Source organism: Trypanosoma theileri, assembly GCF_002087225.1.
Source record: "Trypanosoma theileri isolate Edinburgh chromosome Unknown TM35_Tth_12_V1, whole genome shotgun sequence".
In the NCBI taxonomy this organism is placed as follows: domain Eukaryota; phylum Euglenozoa; class Kinetoplastea; order Trypanosomatida; family Trypanosomatidae; genus Trypanosoma; species Trypanosoma theileri.
In genome coordinates this window covers 1,607-16,076 of record NW_021639854.1, presented here as the reverse complement: position 1 = coordinate 16,076, position 14,470 = coordinate 1,607, and the positions used below count along the sequence as shown (strand labels likewise).

At 40.6% G+C, this 14,470-nt stretch overlaps 5 protein-coding genes across 5 annotated transcripts; all 5 read left to right on the top strand.

Annotated features, from left to right (window-relative positions):
• Positions 1 to 86: 86 nt before the first annotated feature.
• TM35_000121040 (surface protease GP63) lies at positions 87 to 2,225 on the top strand (the record flags this gene model as incomplete). Its single annotated transcript, XM_029025079.1, has 1 exon — positions 87 to 2,225. The coding sequence occupies one exon, from the start codon at positions 87 to 89 to the stop codon at positions 2,223 to 2,225; it is 2,139 nt and encodes a 712-aa protein (XP_028883395.1).
• An 872-nt stretch (positions 2,226 to 3,097) lies between these two features.
• TM35_000121030 (surface protease GP63) lies at positions 3,098 to 5,134 on the top strand (the record flags this gene model as incomplete). The annotated part of the gene is made up of 1 exon (XM_029025078.1): positions 3,098 to 5,134. One exon carries the CDS (start codon positions 3,098 to 3,100, stop codon positions 5,132 to 5,134), a length of 2,037 nt encoding a protein of 678 aa, XP_028883394.1.
• Positions 5,135 to 6,197: 1,063 nt separating this feature from the next.
• TM35_000121020 (uncharacterized protein) lies at positions 6,198 to 6,506 on the top strand (the record flags this gene model as incomplete). The annotated part of the gene is made up of 1 exon (XM_029025077.1): positions 6,198 to 6,506. One exon carries the CDS (start codon positions 6,198 to 6,200, stop codon positions 6,504 to 6,506), a length of 309 nt encoding a protein of 102 aa, XP_028883393.1.
• A 2,010-nt stretch (positions 6,507 to 8,516) lies between these two features.
• On the top strand, positions 8,517 to 10,925 carry TM35_000121010 (putative surface protease GP63; the record flags this gene model as incomplete). Its single annotated transcript, XM_029025076.1, has 1 exon — positions 8,517 to 10,925. The coding sequence occupies one exon, from the start codon at positions 8,517 to 8,519 to the stop codon at positions 10,923 to 10,925; it is 2,409 nt and encodes an 802-aa protein (XP_028883392.1).
• A 1,596-nt stretch (positions 10,926 to 12,521) lies between these two features.
• Positions 12,522 to 14,468, top strand: TM35_000121000 (surface protease GP63; the record flags this gene model as incomplete). Its single annotated transcript, XM_029025075.1, has 1 exon — positions 12,522 to 14,468. A coding segment is annotated over one exon (1,947 nt), but the record flags the coding sequence as incomplete, so codon positions are not given.
• Between the last annotated feature and the right edge of the window lie 2 nt (positions 14,469 to 14,470).

The window sequence follows — 14,470 nt, the reverse complement described above, 5'->3', positions numbered from 1 at the left end:
TCCCTTTCCTTTCTTTTTTCTCTTAACTGCGTATACCTTGGCAAAGCAACACACAAACTAACACACACTACTCACGCTATTAAGAAATGGAGAAACACTCCATGCGTCACCTCCTGTGGACTGCATTGTTCCTGTTGTACTGCAGCTGCGGGTGTTTGGCTGCTGTTGTACAGCAGTTACCACAAAAAGGAGAAAGTGCTCTACAGGCGTACACCGTCTCTACTAAAGATGAGAATTGGTATCCCATTCAAATTACTGTTTCTGCAGAGAATGTGGATCAAGTGATTCGTCGTTGCATGAAGAGGAAAGAGTTATCAGAAGATGATCGAGCCATCGAGATGAAAGAGACTGAAGAGGATAATAAAGTGCTGTGCGATGACGAGAATGGGATAACGTGGGCAAAGCGGAATCTCCTGCTGAGGGAAATCCTTCCCGCTGCAATTAAACTACACAGAGATCGTCTCATGGTTCAACGGGGGGATGGCAAATTTGTGACAAAGAAGGTGCTGATGGGATCCTTTAAAGATAAGTGCACTGATGTTGTTGTTGGTGAGAGATTCGAAAACAGGGGATTCAATGATGCTGATTTTGTGCTTTTTGTGGGTCTTGCTGCATCGAGACAAGACGTGAAAATATGTGCTGAGGATCCTATCTATTCCAATCGACCGATTTCTGCTTACATCACGTTTCAGCCGAAAGAGATTGAGAATGCAAGAAAAGTTGTTCGCTACGCTGCTCACAAAATTGCGCATGGACTTGGATTAACTTATGGACGTATGTTGTCGCGTCACAAGGCAACTAATGGTGGCATTTTTTATGGCAAATATGATGGAAACCGTGTGAAAGTCAATGGTAGAGCGGGAGTTGAGGCGAAGAAGCATTACAACTGCCCAGCATTCGATGTAATGTATCTAACTCAAAGAGGACCTTCCGTTTCCAACCACTGGGGATGGCACATTGCAAAGGACGAACTGATGAGTCCGTACACTGCTGACTCCTCCGGGATGTTCTACACTAATCTAACACTTGGAGCTTTTGATGATATGCCCTACTACCGAGCCAATTTCAGCATGGCAGAACCCATGAGTTGGGGGAAACAATTGGGCTGTAACTTTGTTGGAAAAGATAAAGCTGAACAACGAGATAAAATAACTAGGGAAAATCCCAACATGTTTTGCACTGGTGAAAAACAAGGGTTGCAGTGTACATCTGACCGTTTTGCTCTTGGAGTCTGTTCCAAGAAGGATACTCCTCCTAAAGCTATCTCAGAGGAATACCACTACTTTGAAAAAGCTGCCGGGATTGGAAGGGGTGATCTGTTTAATGACTTCTCCGTCATCAAGCCGTTTCGAGAGACCATGTGCGAGGATGGTAATGAGACACTGATGCCTGGCAGCATTGTGGACAAGATGTCACGGTGTCTGAATGTAAAGGATCCGCAGATCAAGGATGTAAATGGAAATGGAGTGACAGTTCAAGGCATTTGTGCAAAAGTGAAGTGTGAGAATGGCAAGGTACTTGTGCATTACAAGGGGAACAAGGAACACAATGGGAAAGAAAAATGGGAGGAGTGCACGGAGAAGGGCACTATTAATCTGCATGGTTCAGTGTTCAGCGGTGGAACTATTGTGTGCCCCAAATACGAAGAAGTATGCACGAAACTGCCGGAAACTGATCCCCCCACTGTTGAGTATGAGGAATACGTGGAACCCCAAAAGAACAAAGAGAAGAAGGAAGAGGAGGAAGCCAATGAACAGAGCAACTCGAGCGCAGGGTCGAAGCCAAACAATGACGCAGGTACAGATACTAGGGTTGAAACGTCCAGTAATAACCAAGTGGAAAGTGTACCAGCAGTCCTTGGTGTTAACGGCAGTTCTCAGGAGTCCAGTACTGCAACACAAAGTGTCATACAACATACAGAGAAAAATTCCACCAACACTGAAACTGCCGTGGAGAAAGGACGGCGTGCATCGAGAAGTCGTCGTCATATTGATGATGCTACTACTTCTCAATCCACATCTAATCCCAACGGCACTGAAGACGCAATACAGTCCCAAAACGCTGTTTTGAAGGGGACAACACTCACTGAGAGGCAAATAAAAGAAGAAACACTAAAACATACAAATGTAACGGTTATGTTCGGTGCTGACAGCAGCATCATGGTTTCCTACATGGCCCCTCTTGCACTTCTTGTGGGTGTTGTTGGTTTTGTGATGGTTCCATGAGAGCTTCATTTTTATTCAGAATAATAAACACTTTTGCTTAACACGGCCCTTTGAAATGAATTCCATAAACCGCAATACATTGGCCGTTCTTTTTTTTTCTTCTTTTCTTTTTTTTTTTCAGCATTCTTCATTTCATTGGAAAATTCTCTTTTAATTGTTTATGATTTTTTTTTATTGCTATGATTTTAAATTCATTTTCTGAAAATTTATAATTATCAAATATACATTCTGCAGAATCCCACTGTTCGTTATCATATACATGAGCGTATACACATAATATGGTGAGAGAGCGATGACAGTGTCGTGGTGAACAATAGACATAAACCTGAGTTTTTTATTATTGGGGATTTTTTAAATGGGTTTCTTTTTTATTGAATTAAAATGTTCTGGGTAAGAAGGTTTATGTGTTTATGTTTTTCTGTGGTTGTTTCTATACTGATGTATTTCTTGTATTGTTTATTGTATGTGTTGCCTCTTTTTCCTTCTTTTGTCTCTCGTTGTTCTTCCCCAAGTCTCTCAAGGATTCTATTTGATAGACACATTGAGAATGACATTATGTCACACATAACAGCTAAAGGATGTAAACAGTGGTAGAGATTGGATTTGATTGCAGTAGGTGCTGCTGCTCTTGTTATTGCTGTGTGCCCCTGATATTGCATTTATTGTGGTTGTGTTTTTGTTGTTGTTGTTTCTGAGAGTATTACTATCGATGTATACATGTGTTTGATTCTCTGCTAGATCCAATATAATATCACTTCATGCTTATCTTTCATTCTCTTCCTTTTCCTCCTTTCCTTTCTTTCTTCTCTTTACTGTTTGTACCTTAGCAAAGCAACACAAAAACAAAAAAAAAACACTCACACCACTACAAAATGGAGAAACACTCCATGCGTCACCTCCTGTGGACTGCATTGTTCCTGTTGTACTGCAGCTTCGGATGTTTGGCTGCTGTTGTACAGCAGTTACCACAAAAAGGAGAAAGTGCTCTACAGGCGTACACCGTCTCTGATACTCCTACAGAGAAATGGGAGCCCATCCGCATTGCTGTGTATACAAAATATGTTGAGGATGTTGTGAAGGAATGCATAAAACAGCGTTCGGAGGGTGATTCCAATACTACCGTCGAATTCTGTAGCGGTGACAATCAAATGACAGCAGCGAAGATGAATACTCTTTTTAAGGATCTCCTCCCTGAAGCGATTAAATTGCACAGGGATCGCCTTAATGTGAAACCACTGAAGAGCAATCTGAAGATACAGGAAGAGGAGGTTCGCTGGTTTACGAGCAATTGCTGGGGATTCATTATTCCCAGTGAGCATAGTACTGAAGGTATTCCCGATGCTGATTTTATGCTTTACGTGAATCTCGGGACAGAGCGTAAAAGTTCGGCGGTTTGCTCTATAGATGAGAATAAGCGACCAACATCTGCCCGCATCAGTTTTGTCCCGAAGGAGATCGTCGCCACAAGACATTATATTCGTTTGGCTGCACACGATATTGCGGTTGGACTTGGATTTACCACCGAATATATGAGTAAATATCTCACGAAAGAATCAGCACCTATCTTTATGAATGGCGTACCAAATTATCTCATGATGGTGCAGAGTAACACTGTGAAGGATAAGGCCAAGAAGCACTACAACTGCCAAAACATCAAGGGAATGATTTTGGATTATAAAGGCAATACTTATTCCGGATATTGGGAGAGGCGCATCGCACGGGATGAATTGATGAGTCCGTACACTGGTGAACCCACTGGCATGTACTACACTAATCTGACACTTGCAGCATTTCATGCTATGCCCTACTACCAAGCTAATTTCAGTATGGCAGAACCGATGAGTTGGGGGAATCAATCGACTTGTGACTTTATTACAAAAAAGTGCACCGAAATCATCCAAGATTCGAAGTCCTCTAACGTCTTCTGCGAGGAAAGTGATAAACCTGTACTACAGTGCACTTCTGACCGCTTTGGTCTTGGTGTCTGCTCCAAGGTTGACACGAAGAAGGATGGTATCCCCACTGAGTACAAGTTCTTTGAAATTGTTGGTGAACAGAGTGATATGATGAAAGGCTGTCCAATCATTAAGCCGTTTCAAGAGACCATGTGCGAGAATGGTAATGAGACACTGATGCCTGGAAGTATTGTGGACAAGATGTCACGGTGTCTGAGTGTAAAGGATCCGCAGATCAAGGATGTAAATGGAAATGATGTAACCGTTCAAGGCATTTGTGCAAAAGTGAAGTGTGAGGATGGCAAGGTGCATGTGCAGTACAAGGGTCAGAAAAGCAAAGAAACGTGGCATGTGTGCGAAAATGATGGCGATACTATTGATCTGCAGGGTTCAGTGTTCAGCGGTGGAACTATTGTGTGCCCCAAATACGCTGAAGTGTGCACCGGGCTACCGGAAACCGAACCTTTTAACATTTCATATACAGAAGTTGTGAACCCCAAGGAGAGGGAGGAAGACTCTAAGGAGGAAACCAAAGAAGAGAGCAACTCGAGCAGTAATTCGGAAGCAAGCGGTGTGTCGGTAAATGCTGAGAGTGGAACGTCCACTAATACACAAGGGGAAAGTGTACCAGCAGCCCCTGGTGTTAACGGCAGTTCTCAGGAGTCCAGTACTGCGACACAAAGTGTCATGCAGCGTGCATCGAGAAGTCGTCGTCATATTGCTGATGCTACTGCTTCTCAATCCACATCTAATCCCAACAGCACTGAAGACGCAATACAGTCCCCAAGCACTGTTTTGAACGGGACGAACTTAACTGAAAGCCAAATAAAAGAAGAAACATTAAAACATACAAATGTAACGGTTATGTTCGGTACTGACAGCAGCATCACGGTCTCCTACATGGCCCCTCTTGCACTTCTTGTGTGTGTTGTTGGTTTTGTGATGGTTCCATGAGAGATCCATTCATATTCAAAATAATAAACACTTTTGCTTAACACGGTCCTTTGAAACGAATCCCATAAACCGCAATACATTGGCCGTTCTTTTTTTTTTTCAGCATTCTTCATTTCATTGGAAAAATTCTTTTAATTGCTTATGATTTATTGCTATGATTTTATATTCATTTTCTGAAAATTTATAATTCTTCATATATGCATTCTGCAGAATCCAACTGTTTGTCGTCATATACAGTGGAGTGCAAATATATGCTGGGAGAGCGACGGCAGTGTAAGGTGAAGAATAAAAATATACTTGGGAGTTTTATTTTTGGTCCTTTTTTCTTTTTTTTTCCAGCATTCTTCATTTCATTGGAAAATTTCTTCTAATTATTAATGATTTATTGCTATGATTTTAAATTCATTTTCTGAAAATTTATAATTATCAAATATACATTCTGCAGAATCCCACTGTTTGTTGCCACATACATGAGAGTACACACATAATATGGTGAGAGAGCGATGACAGTGTCGGATGAACGATATACATTTACTTGGGATTTTTATTATTGGGGATTTTTATTTGTTTATTTGATGAAAACGTTCTTGGTAAGAAGTTTATGTTTTTCTGTAGTTGTTTCTTTGCTGATGTTTTTTTTGTATTGTTTATTATAAGTGTTGCTCTTTTCCCCTTTTTTTTGTCTTTCGATGTTGTTCCCAAATCTCTCAAGGATACCGTGAGGTAGTTACACTGAAGATGATTGCGTGGTACACATTACCACTGTTTACGTCCTTTAGCTGTTGTAATTCCATTAGACTGCAGTAGGTGCCGCTGCTCTTGTTAATGTGTAGCCCTTGATATTGCATTTATCGTGTTTTTGTGTTATTGTTGTTTCTGAGAGTATTACTATCGATGTATACATGTGTTTAATTCTTTGCTAGATCCAATATAATATCACTTCATGCTTATCTTTCATTCTCTCCCTTTTCCCTCCTCTCTTCTTTTTTTTTCTTTACTGCATGTACCCTAGAAAAGCAACACAAAAACAAAAAAAAAAAAAAAACACTCACACCACTACAAAATGGAGAAACACTCCATGCGTCACCTCCTGTGGACTGCACTGTTCCTGTTGTACTGCAGTTGCGGGTGTTTGGCTGCTGTTGTGCAGCAGTTACCACAAAAAGGAGAAAGTGGTCTACAGGCATACACCGTCTCTGATACTCCTGATGAAGAATGGCATCCCATTCAAATTACTGTTTCTGCAGAGAATGTGGATCAAGTGATTCGTCGTTGCATGAAGAGGAAAGAGTTATCAGAAGATGATCGAGCCATCNAAAAAAAAAAAAAAGAAAAAAATTTGCAAGGGATAAAAGATTACACTTATTATTAACACTAAATGTCTGCATTTTTCTTTTTCTTCCTGTCATGACTCTTAACTCCTTTATTCTTATTTTTTTTTTGTTTTAATTCTTCTCTTCCTATAGAAGGAGACATTAAAAGGAGGGGTCACATGGAATACAAGGAATGGTTTTATGAACATCGGCGCATGCTTATAGCGGCAGTATTATTTATTCTGTGTGCTTTATTGCATGATTTACTATTTTCACTTCCTCCCAAGGAGGACTCTAAGGATGGAATTAACCTTTAAATTTTGCAAAGAGAGGGAGGAGTTCAATTCAGTCATCATAATAAAAAAAAGAGAGATTATGAATATATATATAATATTGTTTTTCTTTCCTTTCTGTTTTTCTCTGAAATTTCCATTTCTCGTGTTTATCTATTAACCTTCTTGCAGAGGCAAGATGGTCGAGTGGTCTAAGACGTGACGTTCAGGTCGTCATCTCTCCGGAGGCGTGGGTTCAAACCCCACTCTTGTCAATGTTTTTTTTATCTTTTTTTCGTTTCCTTCCTACTTCCTATGGGCTTGTGGTTTCATTTATGAAATCTGTTGGCCTTTACTGTAGTTGTGAAAGAGAATTATGTAGTGCGAGAGAAGATATTGGACTGCGTGCGTAACACATCAATGATGGAGATGAGACTATGCACAAACAAACTAAAGTCCCCATCAAAGCAGGAGAGAGAAGAAACACATGGATGCTGCTCTCTTAACACTGCTGATCTAATGACACTTTATCCCATTCAATAGAAATGGAAACATACATTTCCTTGTGTCCCATTCTAAGCTTTCCTTCTTTATCTCTGTAATATCGCGTTATGTTTATGATTTGGGGGAAAAAAGTAACCGGTCACACCTTAATGGGAGTTTCCATAGCACAAATGATACCTGACTCTCATAGGTAGAAGAAGAGGAGAATGTTCCTTTATTTGGTGCGAGAACTCATTGAGTGGTAGTGGTACAATGATCCTACTACCCATCAATTGTAACAAAAAGTGAAAGGGGAAAAAGAAAGAATAATTGAAGAACTCTTGGAATATACATTTTGATAAAATGGAATGAAACAAAAATCTCTCTTTGGGGAATACATTGCAATGCTATTTCCCAGTGCAGAGATGTTCTACGCCTTTTATTGATAACTACAACACAAGTGGAAATTAATATCTCTGTTGTGGTGAAAGGAAAAACATTCCTACTGAAAGAGTATTAATAGGAGGCGTACACAACTGCAGGGAGTGAATAACTGAGGAGTGATACTGAATTGAGATCTATACTAAATAAACAGAGTTAAAAAGCAGTGTGTTGTACATGTTGCTTTCTCTTGGAAATGTGAGTAATATTCTTATAGATAGCGTTCTGTATGTATGTGTTGTGGGTATGATAATTAGTACAGGAGTGTTTTTATAGCTGATGGAATATTTCATATAATCCTCTCCTCTATTATTTTATGGCTCTTCTGATGTATAATTTTTATTTTATTATGCTCTTCTACTCCTGATATGGATGAGCAAAATGTACCAAGTGGAGTTGATGGGTTAGTCAAGCATGAGGTACGCAGTCTTTTTCTATGCAAAGGAGAAATTTAACACATATTATCATTCGCTCTTTCCATGGTTTTTTTTTCTATCTTTTTCACTTGTTTAAAGGCAGTACAGCACTCATTATTATGACTATTTATTATTCTCTGCATTTCTTACAATTACCATAAAACACCAAATCTGCTCACAGTGCATTGTTGTTGATACTGTTGGTATGTATCTACCACAAGAGGGTATATTGAAATCTTTTCTCATTCTACTTTTGGCATAACTACTGTTCTTCTCTTTCTAAGAGTATTACTGTTGATGTATACATGTGTTTAATTATCTGCTGGGTTCAATATAATATTTCTTCATGCTTACTTTTCATTCTCTCCCTTTTCTTCCTCTCTTTTTTTTTCTCTTTACTCTGCGTGTACCTTAGCAAAGCAACACACACACACACACACACTCACACCTCTACAAAATGGAGAAACACTCCATGCGTCACCTGCTGTGGACTGCACTGTTCTTGTTGTACTGCAGCTGCGGGTGTTTGGCTACTGTTGTGCAGCAGTTACCACAAAAAGGACAAAGTGGTCTACAGGCATACACCGTCTCTACTGCTACTGATGGGAAAGAAGGTGACTGGCAACCCATCCGCATTGCTGTGTACACAAAACGTGTGGAAGATGTGCTGAACTTTTGCGGAAAAAACAAATTGCCGCCTGAGTACTACGAAGAGTTTCTCGACCCTCAAGAGTTAGAAGAAGAATTTGAAGAGCTTTGTGGTGATGATGGGCGTAAAAAGATGATGATAAAGGAGAAGAAGGATATTCTTTTGGATAAAGTCTTGCCTAAAGCTGTAAAATTGCACGCAGATCGCCTTAAGGTGAAACAGGTGAAAGAAAGTCTAAAGATCGAAAGTGACACTGTAACCGAACTTCCAGAAGAGTGTGAAGCTTTTGGCATCCCCCAAAGACATAAAGAGAAAGGTATTCCTGATGCTGATTTTGTGATTTATGCTTTGCTCACATCCAGTACTAGAGACGTTAAGATTTGCAGTAAAGATGGCGAAGGGAGACCAACGTCTGCTGTCATCAAATTCATCCTGCAGGATATAGAAGCAACACGGAAGTATATTCGCTTTACTACACATGAGATTGCACATGGACTCGGGTTTCAACATGAGTTTATGGACAATTTGACAATGATAGAACCCAGCAACAGTTATCTGGAATCTAAAGGAGTCTCGGTCCGTGTAAACACTCCCCGTATTTTGAGATTTAAAAATTCTGTCGACATGCTGAAGAATCATTACGGTTGCGAAAATGGTGAAATAAAAGGTTTGTATTTGGAAAATTATAATGCCTGGCCATCCCACTGGGGGAGTCGTATTGCAAAGGATGAATTGATGAGTACGTACATTGGTGAACCTACCGGCATGTATTACACTGCATTGACACTTGCAACATTCCATGAAATGCCCTTCTACAGCGCAAATTTCTCCATGGCAGAACCGATGAGTTGGGGGAATGAATCTCTATGTGAGTTTCTTAAAGGTAAAAAAAAGGAAGAAATGTTGAACAGTCACCCCAACATGTTCTGCAAGAAAGAAGAGAAGAAGGAGATCCTACAGTGTACCTCTGACCGTTTTGCCCTTGGTATGTGTTTAACAAAGAAAAGCAGCCTGGATGTACCGCCTGCGGGATACCAATATTTCAGCGATATAAGTGTTGAGTGGGACGGCGACTTGATGGATGGTTATCCAATCATTAAACCCTTGATAGGTACTGCCTGTGAGGACGGTAATGAGACTCTGTTGTCTGGCAGTCTTTTCGGACGAGATTCACGGTGTTTAAAAGCAGATGGTTTGAAACTCAAGGATTCAAACGGCACCCCCCTTAACATTGCTGGTGTTTGTGCGAAGGTGAAATGTGATAATGAGAAGAAGAAAGTGAGTGTACAACTCAAGGGTTATGAAGAAAATAAGGAGGAGTGGCATGATTGTGAAAACGATGACAAAGCAACTGTTAAACTGGACGGTTCAGTGTTCAGTGGGGGAACTATTGAGTGTCCCAAATACGAAGAAGTGTGCACAGGGATGCCGAAAACCAATTCCCTAAAAATTAAGTATTACAGTGGCACACAAGATCTTGAGGCGCGCGAGGTTGTAGTGAATGACGACGATGAAAAAAAAGAAGAAGTAGTCAAAGATCCGAATCACAACGAAAACGGAGAGACAAACGAGGAAGAGCCGCCTGCATCTCCCCCAACTGTTCCTGGCGATGTTGTGGAGGAAAACGAAGAGGTGCCCCCTGAAAATGACAACAATGGAACAGAGACGGGGAAGGAACCAGGTACTCCAGAAGTGCCACCCACTACAAACGGAGAGACGATGGAAGAAGAGGAGGTGAAAGAGGAGGATGAGGAGAAGGAAAATGAGAAGAACGAGACTGATGTGGTGCCCAGTGGCAATGGAACGACAACGGAAGAGGGCAGTGGGAAACAGCCCACAGACACAACAACCGGTCCCAGTGATGAATCTCATGAAGAGGTCAACAACAATTCTAGTGCAAGTGAAGTTCCACCAAACACCGAAGATTCACCGCAAGAAAAACCATCGCAAGGCGAGAATTCACCGGAGGCTGAAATTCCATCGGAAGAGATAGAATCATCAAAGCCAGAATCCCCTGATAAGAACGACACAACTAATATTGAAAATGGACAAGATGATAATAACACGGGGAACGACTCAACTGACGGTAATGTGGAAAATACCAACACCCCTACAGGTGTCAATACTGGGGGGAACGCTGACAAGAGCATCGCTCTCTCGTTCTTTGAACCTCTTATGCTTCTCGTGTGTGTTGTTGCTGCGGTGGTAGCCCTGTGAGAGCCCCACACGCATATTTTAACTTATATAATATTATAATTTTTTTTTCAATTTATATACGCATTAAAAATAATTGATTCCCTTCCCTTCCCTTTTTCTTTTTTTTTTGCTTGGGCTCGAGGTGGTCTTCACTTTATTTCTGAGAGACTGCATAACTATTAATCTTTTCTGACTATATATGTATATGTCTGTATCTATATATATGGTTGTGTGTACACGAACACCGTGATTTTTTGTTTTCTCGGAGTATTAATTCTTATACGCTACTTATATATACCGTGCAGCTTCACGGTACTCTAACTCGGGTGTACAAATGTACGCAGATACCGAGTGTAAGAGGAACTGGGAAGTGCATGCACACCTCTGTTTTTTTTTTTTTTTTTAATTGATTGGAGAATTCTTTTTTGTTCTAATGGGCTTCTTTTTTATTGAATGAAAATGTTCTGGGTAAGAAGATTATGTGTTTATGTTTTTCTGTGGTTACTTCAGTGCTGATGTTTTTCTGTGAGTATTGATACCTCTTCTGCTAGTGTTTTTTTTTATTATATGTGTTGCTTTTTTTTTCTTTACCCTTCCCCAAGTCTCTCAAGGATTCTATTTGATAGGCACACTGAGAATGATGGTGTAGAGCGCACATATCTCTCTGTTTACGTCCTTTAGCTGTTGTGATTGGATTTGACTGCAGTCAGGTGCCGCTGCTCTTGTTAATGGTGTGTAACCCTTGATATTGCATTTATCGTGTTGTTGTTGTTGTTTCTGAGAGTATTACTGTCGATGTATACATGTGTTTGATTCTTTGCTAGTTCCAATATAATAGTATATTTCTGTTGGCATTCCGTATTTTATTTTGCTATTTGTTGCGTATGCTTTAGCAGTGCATCCGCTCATCCATTGACGTCTAATTACGGCTGTGGTTATACTATCGTATGGATGTTATTGGTGTCATTTTGATTCCAGTCGTGTTGGATTTATTGCTTTTCTGAGTAATCATAGTGACGTGGCTATGTTTGTAGTTTACTGTGTATTTCATATATTCACTTTTGTTATTTCTTGTGGTTTATTCTTTCCATCATTAACAATTCCATGGGTTGTTGTGCAATAAATTATTCTTGATAATTGACTACTTCACTCTCCTCTTTTCCTCAGGTACACCCAGGTCATTGGTGAATGATCTCTAATGGAACCTAAGAGTATTTTGCACCTCTCTTCTAGTTTGTTTGTCCCATTTTTTTTTATTCTTTCTTTTTCCTGGTAATGCTGTTATTGGTGTGGTTGGGGGAAAACAATCGCAGTGAAGCAAAAAGAAATGGAATGTTCACTTATTGAGTCCATACAATGCTGTACGTGGGACGCCATTGATAATAATATCACAAGGGGACCATGTAAGTGTTTGTTTGGGGATGGGTTAAACAATATCTCTGCTGTATTGTTGTGTGAATGCCATTCTTTCCACTCTGTGATGTTTTGTATACCTTTTCTTTTTTTTTTATTGTTTTCTGTGTTTTTATTTTATTTTTTATTTTTTCTCACCTCTCTCCTGTACACAAGTCGTAATAATTGTTTTTTTCCATCAAGTTTACATTTGCTATACACATAATGAGGCATCCACTCCTCCAAGTGGTCCTATTACTGTTCATCTGCGGTGCTGTGGCCGGACCCGCATACGCCTGTAATTACGATGAAATCAAAAAGAAGAGTGGTTCTCCTGTCGTTGTGGTGAGAGAAGTACCGAAGAGTGGACAGGGCGCTTGGCAGACGTACACCGTGGCGACATCTGAAGGTAATGAGAATGATGATAAATGGGAACCACTGCGCATCAATGTATCCTATGAAAATCTGAAAGAGGATAAGTACTGTGTAAGAGAGAAACAAGAGCTCAGGGATATGTTGAATGGCGAAACTGTTCCGTGTGCCCCTTATGAAGTTATAGACGAAAAAAAGAAAAATACAATCACCAACAAAATTCTACCTGAGGCTATCAAATTGCACACTGATCGTCTCCTCGTTCAGCGGATAAAAACACCTTGGAAAGTACCAAAGTTCAATGAAAGTTCTGTTTGTTCCAACTTCACAAGTCCAGGTGACCATACATCTCAGGATGTGCAAGACGCTGATTTTTTGTTGTACGTGGCTGCTGGACCGAGAGATGATTATGCGTCTGCAACCTGGGCTGTAACATGTGCTATTGATGGTCAAACTAATCGTCCAATGGTTGGTGCCATGAATATTCATCCAATGCATGCAGATTTTACACGAGCTTATGTTCGCTTTATTGCACATCAACTCGCACATGCTCTTGGTTTTGACTACGAAAGGATGAAGTGGCGTGGAGTGACAAGAGATAGTAGCCGTCATGAGAAAGACCGCGTGTTGATTGACTCTGAAAAAGTACTGGAAAAGGCAAAGGAACATTATAACTGTGACAAGCTAACAGAAGTTGAGTTGGAACATAAAGCTAAAGGGGTTACAACATCTCACTGGAATCTGCGCAACACAAAGGATGAGTTGATGAGTATGCATACTTCCACTGGAGCGATTGAGGGTATTGGATATTACACTGCACTGACAATTGCATCATTTGAAGATTTGGGATTTTACAAGGGAAATTTCAACATGTCTGAACCAATGAGTTGGGGATACCATGCTGGTTGTGAGTTTCTCAAGGCTACTTGTAAAGAGAAGGACAAGCCCGTAGCTGATGGTAAATCCTGCAGTCCGTACAAAGCAGGTTCCTGTACATCCGATCGCTTGGGTGTGGCAAAATGTGTTTCATCCAATAGAAAGAACGGGAACCCCATCTGTCCCATCCTCAAGCTAAATGACAGCTTTTACTGTACCGCAACAAGATGGGGAATCCCTAATTATTGGCCAGGGCTACATGGAGATAATTCTTGGTGTTTGGATGCTGATGATCTGACATTTAATAGCGACAAGGGAGAAAGTGTGACTATAAATGGCATGTGCACGGCAGTGGACTGCAGTGATGATGGCGTTGTTAAGGTACAACTTAAAAAGGATGGTGAATGGTACAATTGCCCAAAGGAGGGGGGTGAAATTATTCCACTAAATGGAACAGACAAACTTTCGTACGTGAGTGGAAGCATAAAGTGTCCTAAATACGATGAAGTGTGCACTTTGAGATTCAATGGAAGCAGTCGTCTGAGGCTCCAAGTGGAGGAAGAGAAACAAAACACACCAGCAACCGAAGAGAATGTTGTAAACGGCACAACTGACACCACTGCTTCAGATCTCCCTCCGTCCACTGCTGTTTCGGATAACCAGAGTCTGCCAACCAATACAGAAGATAGTGATCACAGAACTACAACCACACCAACTACTGCAGAACCGAATAATGCTCATACCACAGGGAGCAGTACTACTGACTCTACAACACCAACTGCTACAGTAAATGATAATGGTAAAACCACAGGGAGCAGTACTACTGACTCTACAACACCCCAGGTATCCGTTGACCAGAAAAATAACACCATGAATATTGAAATTGTCTCCTGGCCAGGTAAGGATCAAAGCCAGGCTACAAAGGT